The 25,491-nt window shown below is 31.7% G+C and overlaps 3 protein-coding genes across 3 annotated transcripts; 2 read left to right on the top strand and 1 right to left on the bottom strand.

Moving 5' to 3' along the window:
* LOC144554441 (protein trichome birefringence-like 33) lies at positions 1-1,242 on the top strand. The gene is given in 6 exon segments (XM_078302760.1): positions 1-156; positions 266-453; positions 552-710; positions 790-922; positions 924-1,106; positions 1,108-1,242. Coding segments are annotated over 6 exon segments (855 nt in total). The 3' UTR covers positions 1,144-1,242.
* A 3,169-nt stretch (positions 1,243-4,411) lies between these two features.
* Positions 4,412-9,460, bottom strand: LOC144554439 (uncharacterized; the record flags this gene model as incomplete). Its single annotated transcript, XM_078302758.1, has 3 exons — positions 9,344-9,460; positions 9,117-9,175; positions 4,412-4,765 (listed from the first exon to the last, which is right to left on the bottom strand). Coding segments are annotated over exons 1-3 (495 nt in total), but the record flags the coding sequence as incomplete, so codon positions are not given.
* A 14,510-nt stretch (positions 9,461-23,970) lies between these two features.
* LOC144554438 (ammonium transporter 1 member 2-like) lies at positions 23,971-25,491 on the top strand. The gene has a single exon (XM_078302757.1). It carries the CDS (start codon positions 23,971-23,973, stop codon positions 25,489-25,491), a length of 1,521 nt encoding a protein of 506 aa, XP_078158883.1.

Here is a 25,491-nt window from a genome sequence, read left to right as displayed (position 1 = left end):
ATGATGCTAGAGGCATTGAGAGGGAAGAGGATGTTGTATGTAGGAGATTCATTAAACAGAGGTCAATTCACTTCCATGGTTTGCCTTCTTCAATCCACTGTCTCGCATGCTAAATCCTTCGTCAAAAACGGTTCTTTGACAGTTTTCACTGCCATGGTACTATTTACAGTCTTATCTTCTCATTAAGTTCTTGTAATTTTTCTTTCACTGGCACGGTAGTGATAGTATTTATTATGAGGATTATAAATTGGATTATTTTTTTTAGGATTATAATGCAAAGGTAGAGTTCTATTGGGCGCCGTTTCTTCTGGAATCAAACTCGGATGATGCGATTGTGCACAGAATGGTGCGCAGAGATTCGATAAACACGCACGGAGATCACTGGAAAGGCAGAGACATCATCGTCTTCAACTCCTACCTCTGGTGGATGACCGGCCTCGAGATGAAAATCTTGTACATACTTTTATATATATATATACTATTTTTTTCTTTGAAGTGTGAATAATTAATTAATTGGTAAATGAAAATAGTGACTCAATGTGTATGTGCAGGGAAGGATCATTTAAGGATGAAGAAAAGCAAATAGTAGAGGTTTCAACGGAAGATGCGTATAGTATGGCGATAAACAGCATGCTCGGATGGGTCAACCACACCATGGATCTCACCAAAACTAGGGTTTTCTTCACCAGTATGTCGCCTACACATGGAAAGTAAGTGTCTATATATATCCCTAATTAGTTAATAACAAATTTGTCAAGATAATTAATCGACATACTTACGTACAGACAGGAGACAGGACTAGGGTGCAGCGCCCGGTGGCAACTGCTATAACCAAACAACAATGATCGAGGATCCCAACTACTGGGGTTCCGACAGCAGGAAGAGCATCATGCGTGTAATCAGCGACATACTGCAGTCTGCAGGAGCACCAAAACGACGTGCCAGTGACTTTCCTCAACATAACACAGCTGTCGGCTTACCGAAGAGATGCACACACCGCCATTTACAAGCAGTGGAACCCCTTAACTCCTGATCAAATCGCCAACCCTGTCAGCTATGCCGATTGCGTGCACTGGTGCATGCCCGGCCTCCAGGACACCTGGAATTAACGAGCTCCTCCTTACTAAGCTCTTCTATGCTTAATTAATAATTACTTGTTACTATGCAAAGCATGCCAAAGAAATTTAGGAATGAAATTAATTAGTATTTCTAGAAACTTTTTGTTTTGGTTGCAAGAAACTCTTGTGGAAACTCTTGTGGTAGTTATGTTTTGGTGCAACCGTGGTTTGAGGGAGCAGTAAATTGTTTGATTCAAAATCCAGAACATAAAAAGCTGAGTGTAAGAGACTTGGTACTAGAATGTACTGGTACTTGGGATGCAAACTTATTAATTCAACTGTATGGGCATGTTAATTGTATGAGCATTATGGGAAATGTGAGACCTCCTTTGGATGAAGCAGGGGCTGACTCTCTCATTTTCACAGAGTCTTCTAACGGGAGATTTTCAGTCAAACATGCCTATAAGGGGATCACACAAGAGGGGCTCGGGCAGCAGCAGGGTAGTGAGGTTTGGAAGCTTATTTGGAGGAAGGGAAATATTCTACCAAGGATACGAGTGTTTTTATGGAAATTGTTGCATGGGGCATTGCCTTTAGCTAAGATTCTGTGCACAAGAACATCAAGAGGGGACCCTATGTGTGCTGTGTGTAATCAAGGGGAGGAGGATGTTTTACATATGCTGTTTCATTGCCCGTTTGCACGAGCTTGCTGGTTGATGGGTCCGCTTGCTTTACGTACTGATGAGTTGCCGCGAGATCTATCTATAATTTTGGATAGCCTCTTTAAGCATAAAACAGATGAGGTTTGGACTATGCTAGCTAATTCGGCTTGGGCAATATGGAGATGCAGGAACGAAAAAACTTACGGTGGAAAGGTACCAACTTTTGAAAGGTTTCTATCTATTCTCAACTCAGTGGGAGTCGAAACAAGAATAGCTGCTGCTGCTAATAAAAAGAAGGAGGTTCAGTTGGAGGTAAGTAATGTGTGTAATTCACAATATAGATGCAAAGTGGACGGATCTTGGCGGTCTCCATGGATAGGTGGATTGGGGTTTGTCGTAGAGGATGGGGAATTGTTGAAAGGATATCGGGCCGCGCCCAGTGTTGTATGTTCTCCGATGCAAGCTGAAGCTGTGGCCTTAAGAGAGGCGATACACTTTGTCAAGAGCCTTAATTTGCCATCGTGTATTTTCTTAACAGATAATCAAGATCTTGCTAAAGTCTGTATGGAGCTGCACCCACCAGTTGATGCTGACTGGAGAGCGTATAGGGAGATAAATGAGGTCTGGAGGTTACTAAAATAATTTGATTATGAGTGCAGGCATATTCCTAGAAGCCAAAATTGCGTGGCTGACCATCTAGCTAAAGTAGGTAGCAAGTTGAGTGAGGGGTTTACTGGATACTCCTATCCAACATTTAAAATATGAAGTTTAGAGCAGGCATTGGATTAATATGATATCTGTTGTAATATGCGAAACACTGTAACTTGAAAACTCTATTGAAATGAAAAGCCTACGGGCATGTTGCATTGCAAAAAAAAAAAAAAAAAGATATGTATAGATATATAGGATCGTAGTGCTTGCATTCAAGTGAAAATTTTGCGAAAATTTTTCTTGATATAAATGTATATGTCATCAATTGCAATTTGTCGAGAACTTAAATATCGGTTCACCCATGCATTTTTATCTATGATATGCCAATATGCAATGCAATTAGTACCTGTCAGGAACTAGAAATTAACACATTATTAGTGTAAATATACAAGATAGAGTGAGATCAGGATGAGGGGTGTCGATGTAACCCAATATCATTATAAATTTCATCGAGGGTCATCGATATCATTATAATTTTAAAATTTTGATCATATGTATTAGAACTTATTTTTTTTATATTTCAAAAAAATAAAGAACATAATTGTTTTATTTATTTTTTGCATGTACGATCGAGCTCCTTTATGCGTAGTTTATAATAAAAAAGAGACGAAAAAAGTTAATATTATGGTCTAGATTACATTCTTAATATAATTTGAACAATACAAGAAACCACTAAATTAAAAGAGGAACTATTATCTCACTTCTTGTAAAAGAGTGATATGGCAGAGCATGCTTCCACTAGTTATTTTAGACGAAGTAGGAAGAGAAGAAAAGAGAAGAGATAAATGCTCTCTTTCAATTTGTAATCATAGGTTGCCAAACACAATTAGCTATAGAAATTTCAAATAGGAAACAAAATGACTCTTCCATCCCAAATATTTATCATTTAGTGTATATTTTCTATGATATTATTATACCTCATGACACAATTAGCTAGCATTTTCATATCTTTCCTCAAAAATTGTACATTATATAATTAAAACAACACAAGCATGATGGGGCCAGCCAACTGTCTCAGTTGTTTATTTAAAAAAAAAAAAAAAAAAACCCAATTAATGTTTTGGGCCTAATTACATGTAATTACATGTGACTGCCATAAGAGGCTGACATGCATCTCATATAAATTGCTTAATCACATCTGCTTGAAATTTGGAAAACTTCAATCACATATTTCTATTACAAGAAAAAAAAATTCCACAAAATATATCATTTTACAATGTACTTTCCTTTAAAAATTGTTATTAATTATCAACACAATATGAGATGCATAACAGTGAAGAGAAATGGTAGTAGCAAAAATCTCAAGTTACAAGTTGTCGACCCAATTCCATTTGTGTTTTCTTGCCCATTTGCTGCCAAATGAGAACCTTTTTAAGAGTACACAGAATAAGAGGCAAAGTTAGGCCTAAATTAAAATAAAAGAATAGAAGTAGGCCCAAATTATAATGAAAACCGGGCCTGAAATAAAAATGTCAATTTAGCAGTGCGGGCAGTCCGATAAGTTCGGTCTAATGTCCGATCATCAAAATTATGCACACTTAATTAGTACATATTTTAAATTGACCAGATCCGACCGCCCTGATTCCCTTTAAATTAAAGGCTATGTAACTAAGTACTTCCAAAATTATTCAATTTTAATTTCACACAATGATTCTGTTTTTTTTTTTTTAAGTTTAACAGTGCTTTATTTGCCCTGAAATTCTTAAACTTATATTCTCTGAGCCTTATCTTGGAATTTTATACTATATTTCTAACAAAATAATGGAGTGTAGTTAATATTTTGGTTTAATTTGTGGTTCTTATTAGATACTAATTTGTTGAGGCCTATCTAATCTAAAGATTAATACCAAGACACGTGTCAGACACCTATTTGGTTTCAGTAGAAATGGAGAGGATCCAAATGTTTTAAAAGAGACACTGCTCACCTCCATTAGTAGTAGTAGCAGTAACTGACTGGCCGGAAACCAAACCACCACGGAAACTTCCACCCCCACCACCACCGGAACTGGAAACTGTACTGCTGCCACCACCACCTCCACCCGTACCACCACCATTGCCATTACCCTGGACTCTGCATGACATTTGAAAAATGGCCTGAACACCTTGCATCAAGCCGGATTGGTAACCTTGGAAGTTCGACATGATCCCGTCCATACACTGCATCATGAGCATCATCTGGCCGTAGCACGGTGCACCACACATGCCTGTTTGTGAAGACGGAGCCGGAGCCGGGGCCAATTCATCACTCGATGAAGCATTGGCAACGGCGGTGGTTGTGGTGTTTCCAAAACCTGGTATGTTTATTCCCATGGACTGGAGGCATCCATTCATCACCTATGTATATCCAGAAACAATGTTTATTATCATTTCATACCATGCACAATATACAAAACAGTAAATATATATATATATATATATATAGTAGGGTTACAATGCCTCCTCATGCATTTTATACCTCATCATATCTCATATTTTATATTTTCATTTTCAAATTTTAAATTGTCCATCCAAACTATTCAACATGATATCCATACTAAAATATATATGGCTGAGGATAAAATTTTATAATTTTTGCAATTTTTTTACTAATTTTTAGGATAGGTGGAAAATCACTGTTTTTTTACCGTATTTTTTGAACGGTCAAAAAACAGTGATTTTGTATCTATCTTAAAAAATAGTAAAAAAGATTTCAAAAATTATAAAATTTTATCCTCAGCCATATTTTAGTATGGATATCATGTTGAATAGTTTGGATGGACAATTTAAAATTTGAAAATTAAAATATAAAATATGAGATATGATGAGGTATGAAAGTCATGAGGCATTGGAACTAGGGGTGTCAATGGGTACGGTACGGGTCGGGTGGAGACATTTTCATACCCATATCCATTAAAATTGATCTTACCCATACCCTACCCATACCCATTAAAAATTGATCTTACCATACCCTATCCTTACCCGTTAATATTATCGGGTAACGAAACGGTAGCGGGTGAATAACGGATAATACTAGTATAATAATTAATTTTATTATATTTTACAAATTAAACATCAAAAACTCATTCATTTTAACACATATATAATTGCATTTCTAATAAAAATAAAATAAATGTGCAATCAATTCCAACTAAATTATTTGTTATAAATAATAAAAATTCAAAAACACGAATATACATTTAAGTGGGTTGAAAATTGAATTGAGTATATATTTAAGTGGGTTGATAATTGAATTGAATATATATTTGGATTTTATAATTTTCCTATAGGGTAACGGGTACGAAATAGTCATTACCCATACCCTTACCCATTTATTTAATGAAAAAAAATTCTTACCCATACCCAATAAGCTAACGAAAAAAAAACCTTACCCATACCCGCCTTATCGAATACGATACGGGTCGGGTAAACGGCTAAAAAGGTACCATTGACACCCCTAATTGGAACCCTCCTCATATAAATATAAATATATATATATATATATATAGAGTACGGCTAACGCGCTTCCTCTAGCATATGGGCCGAAATGCTTCCGGTGGAAAGTTAAAATTTCAAAATCCAAAAAGTCGATCTGAACCGTTCATCTTCTTCTCCATATTAATATCTGCTTGGAGACCAAATTTTACATTTTTCTGAAATTTTTTACTATTTATTAAGCCATTTTGAAAATCACTGATCCAATGGTGGCTTACCAAACAGTAAAAATCAGAAGCTACCGTTGGATCAGCGATTTTCAAAATGGCTTAATAAATAGTAAAAAATTTCAGAAAAATGTAAAATTTGGTCTCCAAGCAGATATTAATATGGAGAAGAAGATGAACGGTTCAGATCGACATTTTGAATTTTGAAATTTCAACTTTCCACCGGAAGCATTTCGGCCCATATGCTAGAGGAAGCGCGTTAGCCGTACTCTATATATATATATATATATATATAGAGAGAGAGAGAGAGAGAGAGAGAGAGAGATAAGCTACGCTACTCCTTGGAGTAAAACGCATTGGTGCTACATGGCACTATATTTTTATTTTGAAAACTCAAACGACCGATCCGAACTGCTCAACAAGATCTCCAAATTGAAATGTGCTTGGAGACCAAATTTTACATTTTTCTGAATTTTTTTTACTATTTACTAAGCCACTTTGAAAATTGCTGATCCAACGGTGGCTTCTAATTTTACTGTTTTTTTAAGCTACCGTTGGATCAGCGATTTTCAAATTGGCTTAATAAATAGTAAAAAAATTCAGAAAAATGTAAAATTTGGTCTCCAAGCACATTTCAATATAGATATCACATCTAACGGTTCAAATTGACTTTTTGAATTTTAAAATTTGAAATTTGGAACGGTAGGAAGTGCTATCGAAAGCATATTAGTCACATTATATATATATATATATATGAGTTAGGCTGGGGTGCTATGGATAACATAGTGGCCTCTATGCTACGGCTCAATTTTCGAGTTTTTAAAATCCAAACGATCGATCCGAACCGTTCATCTTATTCTCCATATTAATATCTGCTTGGAGACCAAATTTTACATTTTTCTGAATTTTTTTACTATTTATTAAGTATTTTACAAAATTGTTGATCCAACGGTGGCTGCACAAAACAGTAAAACCGTTGGATTAGCGATTTTCAAAGTGGCTTAATAAATAGTAAAAAAATTCAGAAAATTATAAAATTTGGTCTCCAAGCAGATATTAATATGGAGAATAAGATGAATGGTTCGGATCGACCGTTTGGATTTTGAAAACTCGAATATTGAGCTGTAGCATAGAGGCCACTATGCTATCCATAGCACCCCAGCCTAACTCTATATATATATATATATATGAGATGGGCTATGGTGCATTGCAATGCATGAACCCCCTTATGCATTACACTATAAATCACGGATTTAAAGTCCAAACGACCGATCCGAACCGTTAGATGTTTAATCCATATTGAAATGTATTTGGATACCAAATTTTATATTTTTTGGAATTTTTTTACTATTTATTAAGCATTTTTGAAAATCGTTGTTTTGCTGTGAACAGTAAAAAACAGTAAAATTTTCTGGACCATCAGATCAGCGACTTTCAAAATTGCTTAATAAATAGTAAAAAAATTCTAAAAAATGTAAAATTTGGTCCCCAAGGACATATTAATATGAAGAACAAGATGAACGGTTCGGATCGGTCGTTTGGACTTTAAATCCGTGATTTATAGTGCAATGCATAAGGGGGTTCATGCATTGCAATGCACCATAGCCCATCTCATATATATATATATATATATATATATATATATAGGGATGGGCTACACCGCTACGCTACTCCATAGAGTAAAACGCGTTTGTACTCCACGTTGTATTTTAATTTCGAAAATTCAAATGACTGATCCGAATAGTTAGATGTGATCTCCATATTGAAATGTACTTGAAGACCAAATTTTACATTTTTTGGAATTTTTTTACTATTTATTAAGCATTTTTCAAAATTTCTGTTTTGCTGTGAACAGTAAAAAAAATAAAATTTTCTGGACCATCGGATCACCAATTTTCAAAAATGCTTAATAAATAGTAAATAAATTCCAAAAAATGTAAAATTTGGTCTCCAAGCACATTTCAATATGGAGATCACATCTAACGGTTCGGATCGGTCATTTGGATTTTCAAAATAAAAATATGGCGGCATAGAACACCAACTCATTTTACTCCATGGAGTAGCATAGCCCATCCCATATATATATATAGAGTTAGGCTGGGGTGCTATGGATAGCATAGTGGCCTCTATGCTATGGCTCAATATTCGAGTTTTCAAAATCCAAACGGTCGATCCGAACCGTTCATCTTATTCTCCATATTAATATCTGCTTGGAGACCAAATTTTATAATTTTCTGATTTTTTTTACTATTTATTAAGCCACTTTGAAAATCGCTAATCCAACGGTTTTACTGTTTTGTGCAGCCACCGTTGGATCAACAATTTTGTAAAATACTTAATAAATAGTAAAAAAATTCAGAAAAATGTAAAATTTGGTCTCCAAGCAGATATTAATATGGAGAATAAGATGAACGGTTTGGATCGACCGTTTGGATTTTGAAAACTCGAATATTGAGCCGTAGCATAGAGGCCACTATGCTATCCATAGCACCCCAGCCTAACTCTATATATATATATATATATATATATATATATATATATATATATATATATATATATATATAGAAAGAGAGAGAGAGATAGGCTAATATGATTTCGGTAGCATATGGGCCGAAATACACACAGTCCAAATTTGAAATTTCAAAATTCAAAAAGTCGATCTGAACCGTTCATCTTGTTCTCCATATTAATATGTGCTTGGAGACCAAATTTTACATTTTTTTTTTAATGTTTTTACTATTTATTAAGTCACTTTGAAAATCGTTAATCCAACAGTTTTACTGTTTTGTTAAGCCACCGTTGGATCAGCAATTTTCCAAGTGGCTTAATAAATAGTAAAAAAATTTAGCAAAATGTAAAATTTGGTCTCCAAGCACATATTAATATGGAGAACAAGATGAACGGTTCAGATCGACTTTTTGAATTTTGAAATTTCAAATTTGGACTGTGTGTATTTCAGCCCATATGCTACCGAAAGCACTTAGCCTATATATATATATATATATATATCTTTTTGTCTATATTTTTTTGTATCTTTTGGAACTTACAGATCTATTGTCAAGACAAAGAGCAGCTCTTGACACAATTTGAACCGCATCAGCTTGTGCTAAAAAAGAGAAAACAAATTAACAGAATGTAATTAAGAAAAACATATATAACTACAATAACAGTCTATTCAGTACATCAAGAACAACAAGTTTTTTATCTTAAAAATTTCATTATTTACATTTTTTTAAGAATGAACATAATATACAGATACAACATTAGAATTTACCTTGGCAAACTGGAGTTGGAATGCATAGTAGTAGCAGAGCAAGTATAAATGGCAAGTACTGTGTAACCTTCAAAATGGCCATTAATGAGAGGTGTCAAGAGGGAATTAAGCTTTTTTCTCCTTTGCTTCTAGAATAGATACATGTCCTTCTTATATATAATTAATATCAACGTATGAAGATCGTGGCATCTGATCATTGGCCAATGTGGGTCTAGTTGAGTAAGGCCAAATGACTTAAATGACCTTAACAGTGACCTTAACAATTTATTTTGATAGGATTACTAATTCATATATTCTTAGATTAAATTTAATTAAGAGAGACAAATTTTCATTTCAATAGCCAACAAGAAATGAAAAAAAATGCCAAAACTTGATCTATCGATCTATTTTAATTGTTGATTTTTTGTTGAGACAATTTATACATATAAAAAATTTAATCAATTTATATTATTGTCTGAAAGTTTAAAAAAAAAAAATGAGACAATGTTATTAGATTTAGAACCAATTCAGCATCAAAATCTTGGGGGCCTCCTAATTTATTCGGAAAACACATCTCTCTAGCTATACATATTGTAAAATTTGAGAAGAGATCATACTGAATTGAAAATATGCATGTCGAAACTTTTTGCAAGATTCTCAATATTTAATTTTACGTTTATCAATCCTATTTATTATATATATATATATATAGGATTTGGCTAATATGCTATGGGTAGCTAAGAGGCCTCCCGTGCTACGGCTCAATATTAGACTTTTCAAAATCCTAACGGTCAATCCGAACCGTTCATCTTGTTCTCCATATTAATATGTGTTTGGAGACCAAATTTTACATTTTTTTTAAAAGTTTTTACTATTTTTTTAGATTTATTGAATATCGCTGTTTTTTATGGTCCAGATTTGTCTGAAAAACAGCAATTTTCAATTAATCTAAAAATATAGTAAAAAATTTCCAAAAAATGTAAAATTTGGTCTCCAAGCACATATTAATATGGAGAATAAGATGAACGGTTCGGATCGACCGTTATGATTTTGAAAAGTCGAATATTGAGCCGTAGCACGGGAGGCCTCTTAGCTACCCATAGCACCGTAGCCAAGTCCTATATATATATATATATATATATATATATATATATATATATATATATATAGAGGTTGGTTACTCTACTTACATAAGCATATGAGGATATATGCTTATAAGTTATTTTTTTGTTTTCAAAATTCAAAAAATCAATCTGAACCGTTAGATGTGATCTCTATATTGAAATGTGCTTGGAGACCAAATTTTATATTTTTCTGATTTTTTTTACTATTTATTAAGCCACTTTGAAAATCGCTGATCCAACGGTGACTTTTGATTTTACTATTTTGTTAAGCCACCGTTGGATCAGTGATTTTCAAAGTGGCTTAATAAATAGTAAAAAAATTTAGAAAAGTGTAAAATTTGGTCTCATATGTTTATGAAAGTAGCCAATCTCTATATATCCTCTATATATATATATATAATTAGTCCGGTTATCATTTTTCAATCCGTCACTTGTTAAAATTTTGTGGATTTCAGTGAATTTCAGTTTAGAAAACTCATTTAAGAATAACAAACAATAAGTTATAATTAAAAATAGATATAAGAAAAAACTTAACTTATTAATTCCAACTGATAAAAATATAGAGCAAATTATAATTAAAGCAAAAAAAAAAAGTATTAGCAAAGCTTAGTGTTTGTTGGTAACTCTTTGAATTAAAGAAACAAAAAGCATTTTGTGATATGCCAAGTTTTTTTTTTTTTTTTTTTTAATCTTAAATGAAGTCTGAAATGCAGAGTTTGGATTGTTGCAGTTCTACAGCTAGCTCTTCTTGTCTAATGCAACTACCAAACTTTTTGTGCATCATCATATCAATATATCATATATTAATTAATTAGCAGTGTACTGGATCCTGTACTAGCGTTGGAGTGAAGAGGCACACATTGCACTTTTTTATTGGCATGAAAAAATATTACTTAATATTTTATTCATTCCTTTCTTTAGGGACCCATTCACTGAAATCAAGAGAGATCATATTTTATTTTATTTCATGTTGACGTCATACATTTATTAAAAAAAATGGATTAATTGCCATAGGTTTTTGGTACCACACAAGTTAGGTTAGATTATGGCTTTAAATTTGGTTTTCAATTGCAAAAGAGCTTATATATTACATTTAGAACCATATATTACTCAATAATTATATTAAAGTTTTCAAATATTAAGTAAAAGAAAAATTAATCAAAAACTCTTATCGAAAAAAATTAATATTGCAGAGAACACTAGTGGAAAAACAGAAATCAGGATCGGCCTATCTGGATCGGTTATATGGACACCCGATCCTAATAAGTATCTGGATCGGTTTATTTAAAAAAACCGATCCTAAAAACTATTCAGATCGGTTTTTAGTAACAACCGATCCTAGTTTATTACTATTAGGATCGGTTTTTTGTGGAAACGGATCCTGATACTATCAGGATCGGTTTTATTTTAGAACCGATCCTAATAGTTCAATCATTTGGATCAGTTTTTAGTAAAAACCGATCCTGATAGTATCAGGATCCGTTTCCAACAAAAACCGATCCTGATAATTAAAATATCTCAAATAAATCTTATTAATTGAAATATATCATAAAATAGCATCTGGATCGGGTCTATACATAATAACCGATCCAGATAACTTAAATACATATAACAAATTAAAATATATCAGAAAATAGCATCTGGATCGGTTTTTAGCAATAAAACCGATCCAGATACTATCAGGAACGGTTTTATTGCTAAAAACCGTTCTTGATAAATTTTTTTTTTTTTTTTTTTTTTTTTTTTAAGGTAGCATGGTAAAACCTGGCCAGCTTTCAAGTACTTTTTTTTTTTTTTTTAAAGAGGTTTATAATTAAATTAATTTCTTTAAAGAGGTCAAATTAAAGATATTTCATTCCCTATGTACATCCTATATATGAACCGTCTGATCAAATTCGAAATAATATGGTCTTGGTCTAACCATATATATTTTGTTATCTCAGGTAATATGAATTCGTTTCCATTTGTTCATGACATCAATTAAGCAATTAATTTTATGGTATTAATTTATAAATAACAAATAAATAATTAAACAAACAATTATACAAACACAAACAAGTTGTTTATTTATTTTTAAATAATCTCTGGTTATATATATATATCTCAGATAACTTAAATACATATAACAAATGAAATATATATCAGAAAATAGCATCTGGATCGGTTTTTAGCAATAAAACCGATCCAAATACTATCAGGAACGGTTTTATTGCTAAAAACCGTTCTTGATAATTTTTTTTTTTTTTTTTTTTTTTTTTTTTTTTTTTTTAAAGGTAGCATTGTAAAACCTGGCCAGCTTTCAAGTATATTTTTTTTTAAAAAAAGAGGTTTATAATTGAATTAATTTCTTTAAAGATGTCAAATTAAAGATATTTAATTCCCTATGTACATCCTATATATGAACCGTCTGATAAAATTCGAATCAATATGGTCTTGGTCTAACCATATATATTTTGTTATCTCAGGTAATATGAATTCGTTTCCATTTGTTCATGACATCAATTAAGCAATTAATTTTATGGTATTAATTTATAAATAACAAATAAATAATTAAACAAACAATTATACAAACACAAACAAGTTGTTTATTTATTTTTAAATAATCTCTGGTTATATATATATATCTCAGATAACTTAAATACATATAACAAATGAAATATATATCAGAAAATAGCATCTGGATCGGTTTTTAGCAATAAAACCGATCCAAATACTATCAGGAACGGTTTTATTGCTAAAAACCGTTCTTGATAAATTTTTTTTTTTTTTTTTTTTTTTTTTTTTTTTTTTTTTTTTTTTTTTTTTTAAAGGTAGCATTGTAAAACCTGGTCAGCTTTCAAGTATATATATATTTTTAAAAAGAGGTTTATAATTGAATTAATTTCTTTAAAGATGTCAAATTAAAGATATTTAATTCCCTATGTACATCCTATATATGAACCGTCTGATAAAATTCGAATCAATATGGTCTTGGTCTAACCATATATATTTTGTTATCTCAGGTAATATGAATTCGTTTCCATTTGTTCATGACATCAATTAAGCAATTAATTTTATGGTATTAATTTATAAATAACAAATAAATAATTAAACAAACAATTATACAAACACAAACAAGTTGTTTATTTATTTTTAAATAATCTCTGGTTATATATATATATCTCAGATAACTTAAATACATATAACAAATGAAATATATATCAGAAAATAGCATCTGGATCGGTTTTTAGCAATAAAACCGATCCAAATACTATCAGGAACGGTTTTATTGCTAAAAACCGTTCTTGATAAATTTTTTTTTTTTTTTTTTTTTTTTTTTTTTTTTTTTTTTTTTTTAAAGGTAGCATTGTAAAACCTGGTCAGCTTTCAAGTATATATATTTTTTAAAAAAGAGGTTTATAATTGAATTAATTTCTTTAAAGATGTCAAATTAAAGATATTTAATTCCCTATGTACATCCTATATATGAACCGTCTGATAAAATTCGAATCAATATGGTCTTGGTCTAACCATATATATTTTGTTATCTCAGGTAATATGAATTCGTTTCCATTTGTTCATGACATCAATTAAGCAATTAATTTTATGGTATTAATTTATAAATAACAAATAAATAATTAAACAAACAATTATACAAACACAAACAAGTTGTTTATTTTTTTTAAATAATCTCTGGTTATATATATATTTCTCAGATAACTTAAATACATCTAACAAATAAAATATATATCAGAAAATAGCATCAGGATCGGTTTTTAGCAATAAAACCGATCCAGATACTATCAGGAACGGTTTTATTGCTAAAAACCGTTCTTGATAATTTTTTTTTTTTTTTTTTTTTTAAGAACAACTTTGAAAATAAAATAGTATTAGAATCAGTTATTTCAAATAACCAATTCTAATACTATTTTTTTGTATATGGCATATGGTTCAATTATATGGTTGTTGTATATGTAATTAGTGTGGTGATTAATAGAATATATATATGGTTGTTGTATATGGCATATGGTTCAATTATAAATATTTTTTGATGAAAATTAATGTAATTTACATTATTAAAATTTATGTGATAATATAATTAGTTATTTGACATTGATATTTCATTTTGAAGTCATTTTGACTATTGAATTTTTTTATACAATCATGCATGATGCATCAATGACTTGTGCCATATAATAATATACATAGGACTTGAACCCTTGTTGTGTGGGGTTGTGAAGGAACGAATACGAATATTAGCATTTGGTCGATCGGAACCGTTAAAATGAAAGAATGTCATATTAATTTCACCATTATAAAATTTGATACAATTCGGGATTCGTGTACTAGTTCATCAAAGCAAAACAATATAGCAACATCGCACGGCCGTAAATAATTTACGTTGGATCAAAACTTACAGTTGTCGGGCCTTCGGCACTTTTACGTTATTAATGTTCCATGTTATATCTTGATCATTTTAAAAATTATTACATGTCATTTAATTACAGACCCACCGTTGGATGATCATGCAGAAATGAACGGTCTGCATTCCATTTAACAATTTGATGCCATTAATAATAATAAAATTGTACAAAATTGATCATAGTAGAGTTGATTTGGCCATACAAACACAAATAAATAAATTTGATATTTTTCACATTTTTCTTAATATTTATCTGTGTACATGCATTATCAACAGAAAAGAAAATAAATGGTAGCCGTTTGATGGTTGATAGACCATCAATATGAGTGGGGTTTACCGCAGTGATCTTTCTTATATATAGTATCAGGATCGGTTTTTTATAAAAAAACCGATCTTGATACTATTTTTTTTCAAAGTTGGTTCTGCAGCAAAAAAAAAAAAAAAAAAAAAAAAAAAAAAAAAAAAATTATCAAGAACGGTTTTTAGCAATAAAACCGTTCCTGATAGTATCTGGATCGGTTTTTTATAAAAAACCGATCCTGATTTTTTTTTTTTTTTTTGCAGAACCCATTTTGAAAAAAAAATTTATCAAGATCGGTTTTTATATAAAAAACCGATCCTGATACTATTTTTTTCAAAGTTAGTCCCGCCAAAAAAAATTAGTATTAGGATCGGTTTTTTATAAAAAACCGATCCTGATACTATTAGGATCGGTTTTTTATAAACAACCGATCCTAATGATAACTCCCTATATAACCTGCTTAGGGTTCTTCTTATTTTCATTCCGCGCCTCTCATTTTCAACTTAGCGTCTCTCTCACTGTCTCCGTCTCTCCCTCTGTACTCTTTGTGTCTCTCTCTCTGTCTCCGTCTCTCCCTCTCCTCCGTGTCTCTCTCTCTCTTTCTCTCCGTCTCTTCCTCTCAAAGCCGAGCCTCTCGCACCTCCGGCTCGGCCGATCAACTATTACGGTATTAACTTTATATAATTTTCTCATTATTATGCTTTAAAAACACATTTTTTTGTATTTTTTATTGTAAAATGTTTTTCCATCTAATTGTTACATTTGTTTTTATTTTTAGGATCTTTTTTAATCTCAAGTGATGTGATTGCAAAAGAGGTAATTATTGATTTTTTTATTGTTGTGCTTTACATTAATTGCATAAATGTGTGTTAATTGAAGAAATAGCTCAATTAGTCACTTGTATGTTTGTTAATTAATTTTTTTTGGATTTAAATTTCTTGTTATAATATGTAATGCTTCACAAAACTTTGTATGAACATGAATTTTTTGTAATAATTTAAGATGTGTATGATATTTAATTTATGATGTGTATATGATATTTGATTATTGTTTCTTACTGTGCAAAAAAAAATATATTTAGGATGCTGGCCAGCAAAATATATATGGAAGCTGGTTAAATAAATAAAAATATTTTTTTTAGCTTCAATAAAACATCAGGATCGGTTATTTTAAACAACCGATCCAGATTACTACTATTATGATCGGTTATTTTTTTAAAAACCGATCCAGATTTCAGATCCTCATTCCAACAAAAAAAAAGTATCAGGATCGGTTTTATATAAAAACTGATCTTGATAGTTCGTATCTGGATCGGTTTTTATTTAAAAACTGATCTAGATATGAAATTTTTAATAAAAAAAAATATTCGAAAATATTATCAAGAACGGTTTTTATATAAAAACTGATCTTAATAGTTCCTATCTGGATCGGTTTTTATTCAAAAACTGATCTAGATATGAAATTTTTAATAAAAGAAAATATTCGAAAATATTATCAAGAACGGTTTTTATATAAAAACTGATCTTAATAGTTCCTTTCTGGATCGGTTTTTATTCAAAAACTGATATAGATATGAAATTTTTAATAAAAAAAAATATTCGAAAATATTATCAAGAACGGTTTTTATATAAAAACTGATCTTAATAGTTCCTATCTGGATCGGTTTTTATTCAAAAACTGATCTAGATAACTACTATTAAGATCGGTTTTATGAAAAAACCGATCCTATTAGTTTCTATTTGGAACGGTTCTTTAAAAAATATAAAACCGATCCTGATAGTATCAGTATCGCCTTCATCAGGATCGGTTGGATTCCGTTACTGATATGTGTATATAACCGATCCTGATTCCATATTTTCCACTAGTGGAACTAGTCTTTTGTGCGTTTGGATGAAAGTTTGGGTTAATGGAAATATTGAGTTAACTCAAATTTGAGATAGTAAGCTAATCCAACTGAATTAGTATAATAGCATGTTAATTCACAAAAAACAAACAAATAATAGCTTTTTTTTGCTAATCCAAACATATCGATCCAAACATAAATTAAATAATAGTTCAAAATAATTGCTAATCCAAATTTGCACTATTATATACCTCATCCAAACACACTCTAAAACAATGTCTTGTAGAAATCACAAAATAAGGAGTCTTTTATGAATATTAAAAGGTGAAGAGCTTGATCTCCTCTTTTATCTTGAAAAGAAAAATAGTTAAATGATTATGCACGAATCTTTATTGCATATCGGAAGGCTTGACCTGACTTTCCTCCAAAAAAAAAAAAAAGAGCTGTCGCCCACAGGAAAACAGTCGACGGTATATGTGAACCAGCCTTCATATGTAATAATTAAATAGATAGATGAGCTACCTCAATCTAATGAGGTTAAACACACACCCATAATTTGAAACTAAATAACTGATTAGTAAGTACCAAGTACAATGCGGATGCCCACAAATATATATATATATATATATATATATAGATAGATAGATAGATAGATAGAGAGAGAGAGAGAGATGGACTATGGTGCATTGCGAAATAAGGAACAATCTTGTTTTACTTCACGCTTATATCTCTGTTTTCAAAGACTAAATAGTTGATTCTAACCGCTCAATATGATATTCATATTGAAATGTGCTTTGAGACTAAATTTTATGTTTTTTGAAAAATAGAAAATTGTTGTTTTTGGACAGATTCTAGACCATAAAAAAAACAATGATTTTGAAATATTCTAAAAAAATAATAAAAAATTTCCAAAAAATATAAAATTTAGTCTCAAATCACATTTCAATATGGATATCATATTGAGCAGTTCATATCGACTATTTGATATTTGAAAATAGAGATATAAGCGTGAAGTAAAACAAGACCTTTACTTCGTAACTCACCATAGCACAACTATATGTGTGTATCCATCTTTTTGTTTAAATAAGGTTATCTCTTCATTGCATGCACCACATTGTTAAAAAATTGGCAAATGCTTCCCTCACCTAGGACAATTGGATATTACTATACATATTTCATCTCTAAATTTGACTTGTTAATTACATGGTTCAGGCAATTAATTAGTCTTTCCCTTTCTGGTGCCATTAGATTAGAAAATCAGTGAAACAAAACTACAAAAGGTTGCCTCATCTTACAAGCCTTTTTACTAGTGCCTATATCTTTTGGGCTAAGCCCGATCCAATAAACCCAATAAGCCCAAAAAGCAGGACCGATCAGCAAAATCATTTTCCTATTAATTTTACAATGAGAAAAGAGCAAAGTTAGTGTGTGCTTCGCTCAGAAAAAAAAAAATTGATGAGCATAGTTTCAAAATATATTGGATTGAGTTCAAAATAACGAATTCAAATAGTTGAAACCATTATACTTCAATCACTTGTATAGATATAAAGTTTTGAAATTTTGTTTACAAAGTCAAGCGGTAAATTTTTTTATGAAAAATGATGTTTTATGAATTATTTTAATTTAAAGCATCATTTTCACCATTTTGACCACTTAACTTTGTACTAAATGAATTCGAAATTTTCAAATTTTGTATGTACACACATCACTCATGAAGTAAATTGATTTCAACGGTCTGAATTTGTCATTTTATACCAATCTAATAAATTTTGAAACTTATGCTCACCAAATTCTCTTAATAAACACAGCACACACTACCTTCATTCGTGAGAAAATATTCAAATTATTAAGATTCCCAACTTGATTTCCTTGATTTTATTTCTGTTTAGAACAAAAAGACTAGGTCATATTTGAATAAAATAGACATTTTGAAACTATATATATATTAGGTCTTGTATCAAACCCAAATACATAAATTAACACCATCAATTCCAACTGGAAATGGCTCAAGAATATGTCACTATCAAAAGCAAACAGATTATGTTAAAAATTAAAATAAATATAACGATCAGTGTCAACTGTCATGGCAATAATTGACAAGGGAATCCTTTTAATTGGTCATTATAGAAACTTTGGTAACAAGAATCTTAATTAGCGTGTTTAAGTATGAATAAACTAATATAAACCTAGATAAGAGATATATTCAGTATCTGTTATTCTAAAAATAGTTGCTACATATAGAATTATGTATAATAATTTCACTAGTAATTGATGTTCTAATAATTAATGAGATCAAAAGATGTGCATTTTTTTATCTTAATACTTTTATTTGTTTCCTGATCAGCTACATTATATTAATTATGATTGCAAATTATTCTTGTTATATATTACACCCATAATTAAATTCTAACTTCTTAACCGATAAAATTATAACAAAGATGATATTATAATCAGTCTTTGATCTAGCGACTAAGATAATATTCTTCATGGATATTTAAATTTGGGATTGAACTCATATCTTTTATGTTAAGAAATAATTAAATATAAAAATCAAAATATTTTACTAATTATATGTCATAACCGTTGACATCCTTAAATAAGAACAAGTCGTATGAAATATATATAGTGATTGTTTAATTGACAGAATCTGCCTGTCGTTTGGCTGGAGGCAAATTTTTCATATTATATATTTCGAATTTATTTTTTCCATATATGAATGTAAAGTTTAAGGGAGAATATATGAGAAATTAGAAATGCACAATAAAAATAATATATCCAACTGCATGCTTACAATATTTGAATACGTAATCAAGGTTAGTAAGAATTAATAATATATATAATCTAGCTTGTTTGATTCCTTGCTCAAATAAAAGAAGAAAAACAGAAATTCAATTTAAGAACAATTAATAAATTAAACTACATAATATATAGAATTTCGTATTCAACGTCCTGTTTTAATTGACTACTACAAAATGTAAGAAGAATCAAATTAACAATAGAAAATGCCTATAATTAATTGAACGACTTAAAGGATGCTATGTTAATTAAAAAAATAATAAGACGAAGAATCAAATTACGATGTGCTAGCTCGTGCAGATATCACCTTAATTAATTAGTTTGAGACCAGGGTACATCAAAAAAAAAAAAAAAAAGGACACCCGGTTGTCCCTTCAATTTTGCATCTCATACGCCAATGGCCAACATTTTTATTAATATCCAGAAATATAATTTATTAAATTTTTATTAAAACTACCCAAAACGTCAATTAAATTGATGGTTTTATTTTCGTTATGTTTTATTATATTTTAGTTTGAAATATAACCATAATTCATTGAAAACATCAAATAAAAGTTCTCATACATGCATCTAATAAAAATAGTTCTCAACACATACAAATTGCTAAGTTCTCAAACTTCAAATAAAAATAGTTCGCAAACTTTCATCTAAATAAATAAGTTCAGAAGTAGCATGCAAGTTAATTACAAATTGCGTCATCAATGGTTTGGCAATAATAAAGTTATGGCCATTTAGAGAGCATGGGTGCGTCATCGTTGTTTTGGCAAAAAAAATATCGATGCACTTCTGTCGTTGTTAAGCCAGGCATAAAATATTGGTGTGTTTATCGGTGTTTTTACACGGAAGCATCGTTTTTTTTTAAAAAAAAAACTAAACAGTCATAACTTTAGCTAGGAAGTCGGATTTGCGCGTATGACCTCAATTAGGAAAGGGGGGGATAAGACGGTCGGGACCTTGCCCGGAAGTAATACCCCAGGCATTCGACCGAATCAGAATTGCAAAAAAACGTCGTTTAGTGCCTCCAAAATTCAGTTTAAGTTTTTTACCAACAGTAGACATACAACGACCAGTATTAGTTTTTATCAAAAGCCTAAGAGATTATTCAATAATTACCTATATAATTATTTTAAAATGCATTTACTATTTATTGTGTGTTTTTGCTTATTTTTTAATGGATTATGGTTTCATTTATTATTCAAATATCATTGAAATTATCTATGATTGTTCAATATATGTCCTTTATACGGTAATTTTTTTTTCAAAATTCAAAGAGATATATCAATAATTACGTATGCAAATCAAGAGATATATTAAGGATTATTGTTTTTTATAAAGTATTTTGTATTTTGATGTTTTCAATGAATTATGGTTATATTTATGATTCAAAAGTCATCAAAAGCATAAATTTATGATTCAAAAATTCAAAACTCTCACAAACTACATGATCAACTATCATCCAACAAATTCAAAGCATACCTACAGATTTCTCTCTAAAAAAAAAAATTCAAAGCAACTGTTGCATAGAATTCAATAAAAAGACATTGTCAGAGAAACTTTACAATTGCTGATTAATAAAATAACTGGATTGTTATCAAAGATCAGTGTATCAGCTAGTCATCCACATATTTTCTGAAAACACATCATTTTCCATAGCCATTGGATCTCAAATCCAAATCGATTATCATAGTTTACACGTCTATTCTACTTTATTTCTTCATTTCAATTGTATTACTGTTCAATTCAGGTTTGCCTTATGCTTAAACATCTAGTTATGGGCTAATAAAAACTCAAGGGGATATATGATCAGTTTAAGAGAAACGGGATATTTATATAGCAACAAACAAAAAAAACAAAAACAAAAACAAAAAAATCCCCAAACCATCAATTTAATTGGCGGTTTGAGTAGTTTTAATAAAAATTTGAAAACATGGATAAATTTGATAAATTATATTTTAAGTTAGATATTAATAAAAAATATTGGCGCCAATGGACATGCATAGTGTATCGCAAAAGCAAGACGTGCCGGATACACGTGTCGACACACAACCAAAGATACGCCACGTACAACATAATACGTCATGATAAATTTGAAAAGAAATTCAAACAGTTATAAAATTTTCAAACCCATAAATTTGAAAATTATTTGATGGTGTATACCTGGACAAATTTTAAAAAGTACATTTGTGACATATGATACCATTATCAAAAGTTATTAGATATACTTTACACGACAAATTCAAATAATTCAAACCGATTTATTGTATGAGTGATGTATTTACATACAAAATTTAAATTTTTTCGAGTTATTTTAGTATCAAGTCAAGGGGTAAAAAATGTTGAAAAATGAATGCATTAAAATTAACTTAAGTTCTCATATTTGACAGCTTGACTTGATACTAAATAAATTCGAAAAATTATAAATTTTGCATGTAAACGCACAACTAATGAAGTAAATCTGTTTGAACAATTTGGATTTATTGTTTGAAGTTAATTCTATAAGTTTTGAAGTTGATGTTATATAGAGTAAAATAACACTGATGTCATACTAGCCGGATTCAATTTTAAATTGCATCATATTTGACATATATAATTTTGATAAATGATGCTAGGGGTGGCAACGAGCTGTTAAAGAGCGAGCTCGGTCACACTCGTACTCGGCTTGTTGGTGTATCAAGTTGAGCGAGCGAGTTTGGATTTTAGGTCCCGAGCTAAAACTATTGCTCAAAACCAACTCGTGGCTTGTCTGAGCGAGCCGAGCTAGCTCATTACTAGCTTGGCAGATTTATAAATTTGTATATTTTCTTTCCTGCTATATCTTAAGTTTTCATAACACATCTTATCAATCATGACTAAAACAAAATAATATTTATATGACTAATTACTGAGGAATACTCTTAATTTCAATTGTAATTAAGCAAATCAACTACTATAAATTAACTTTACAGCTAAATTCATACATACAAATATATCAAAATCCTAAAGTCATACAAACATATTCACATAATAAATTAATGCATACCAAATCAAACAAATTCATACAAATTAACTTAATTGCTTATAATTAATTCACACATATTCCATACAAAATTACCAATCAATTATCCAAAGTGCAATTGCCATAACATTAGCTATAACATCCATAGACCATAATATCCCCAATCTGAAGTGAACGGATCGTTGAATTTTTGTACCCATCTTAATAAATAGTAAAAAAATTCAGAAAAATATAAAATTTGATCTGCAAGCACATTTTAACATATCCATCAAGTTGAACGGTTTGGATCGACTGTTTGGACTTTGAAAATGCACTGTGTCATCCAATGTCACCAAAAAAGGGTGTCATCCGATCCCTCCTCGTATATATAAATATACATACATATATATGTATGTATATATATGTAGAGGAGGGATCAAGTTACAACAAGCATTTTCTACATTTTCAAAGTCCAAATCATCGATCCAAACCGTTAGATGTGATCTCTACAATAAAATGTGCTTGGAGACCAAATTTTATATTTTTTGGAATTTTTTTACTATTTATTACGATGGGTACAAAATTCAATGATATGAATTTGACTAATTTTTGTACCCATCGTAATAAATAGTAAAAAAATTCCAAAAAATATAAAATTTGGTCTCCAAGCACATTTTATTGTAGAGATCACATCTAACGGTTTGGATCAATGATTTGGACTTTGAAAATGTAGAAAATGCTTGTTGTAACTTGTTGTAACTCAAAAATTGTTGTAACTTGCACAACAAGAATGAAACACCTTTCGCGAGGATAAAAAAATGACTTTTTGCAATGAACTACTCTCATTTTTTAGTTTTTTCTTTTTGCAACGGTACTTTTCACGAGGGAGTACCGTCATAAATTTGTTTTTTCTCTCGCAAAAAGTATCTACATTGTTGTAGTGTTGATCCTTCCTCATATATGTATATGTATGTATGTATGTATGTATGTATGTATGTATAAATAATAACATTAAACTACAGAAACAATGGGGAAGCTAGAAATGGGAAAACCTCCGTTGTTTGGTATATGTATGTTATTGATTAATTCCTATAGTGGGAAATATTCTTGGTCAAAGTTTGGAATCTGCATCACTATAAAAAGATCCCATGAATCTCTTCTCAAACAAACCCTACAACTCAAAAGTCAAAACATCTCCTTAAGTTGCCATGTCAACCTGTGCAGCTGAGCTGGCAACAATGCTGAGCGGCGCCGGCAACGCGACCGGGGCTGCCAACTTATTATGCGGGCAGTTAAGCACTGTGTCGAATCAGATAACTGACTCGAGCTATGCCATCAACGCCACCTACCTCCTCTTCTCTGCATACCTTGTCTTTGTCATGCAGCTCGGCTTTGCCATGCTCTGTGCCGGGTCCGTTCGTGCCCAAAACACCATCAATATCATGCTTCTAAATGTTCTTGATGCTTGCACCGGTGCTCTCTTCTACTACCTATTCGGTTTCGCATTTGCTTTCGGAACACCTTCTAATGCTTTCATTGGCGACCATTTTTTCGGCCTGAAAAAGTTACTTCAGACCGGTTTCGACTACCCGTTCTTTCTTTATCAGTGGGCCTTTGCTATTGCTGCAGCCGGCATAACGTCTGGATCGATAGCGGAGAGAACCCAGTTTGATGCTTATCTCATTTACTCGGCTTTCCTTACCGGGTTCGTCTACCCGGTCACATCCCACTGGTTTTGGTCTGCTGATGGCTGGGCCAGTGCAAGTAGAAATACTGGTGACTCACTTTTGTTCAATTCTGGTGTCATTGATTTCGCCGGGTCCGGTGTTGTGCACATGGTCGGTGGAGTTGCCGGTCTATGGGGGGCACTTATCGAGGGTCCCCGTCATGGCCGGTTCACCCGTGATGGAATCCAGGCGGTGCCTCTACGTGGGCACAGTGCTTCCTTGGTTGTTCTTGGTACCTTCCTTCTTTGGTTTGGCTGGTACGGTTTCAACCCAGGATCCTTCACTGTGATTGATAAAGCATATGGCACGTCTGGGTCGTTCTACGGCCAGTGGTCAGCTGTCGGACGTACTGCAGTCACCACTACTCTTGCCGGTAGTGTTGCCGGCTTGACCACACTTTTTGTCAAGTACCTTCAGACACGCAAATGGAAAGCGATCGATGTGTGCAACGGGATTCTCGGGGGGTTTGCAGCAATAACGTCAGGTTGCTCTGTGGTTGACCCGTGGGCTGCCGTGATTTGTGGTTTCATATCAGCTTTGGTGTTGATTGGGGGCAACTTGCTCGCAGAAAAGGTTGAGTTCGATGATCCGCTAGAGGCGACTCAGTTGCATGGCGGGTGCGGCATATGGGGCATCATCTTCACTGCTCTTTTTGCACGAGAGAAGTATGTGAACGAGGTGTACCCGGGCCACCCGGGACGTCCGTATGGTTTGTTTATGGGCGGTGGTGGTCGGCTTTTGGGTGCACATATGGTGGCGATCGTAGCGATCTTTGGATGGGTGACTTTAACCATGGCACCTTTGTTCTTTCTTCTCAGCAAGCTTGGAATGCTTAGGGTTTCACTAGAACATGAGTTGGAAGGTATGGATGAAGTATACCATAACAGTTCGGCACATGAGATCCATGCCGTGAATGGTGCCGGCAACATCGCCGAGCTCCAACTCGCTGAGGCTCATGAGCATCAGGTGGGGGCTCCTCCCGCTCAAGGCAATGTGGTGTAA

This window comes from Carex rostrata, chromosome 5 (assembly GCF_964058835.1).
Source record: "Carex rostrata chromosome 5, lpCarRost1.2, whole genome shotgun sequence".
Classification (NCBI taxonomy): domain Eukaryota; kingdom Viridiplantae; phylum Streptophyta; class Magnoliopsida; order Poales; family Cyperaceae; genus Carex; species Carex rostrata.
This window is presented reverse-complemented; position numbering and strand designations above follow the sequence as displayed.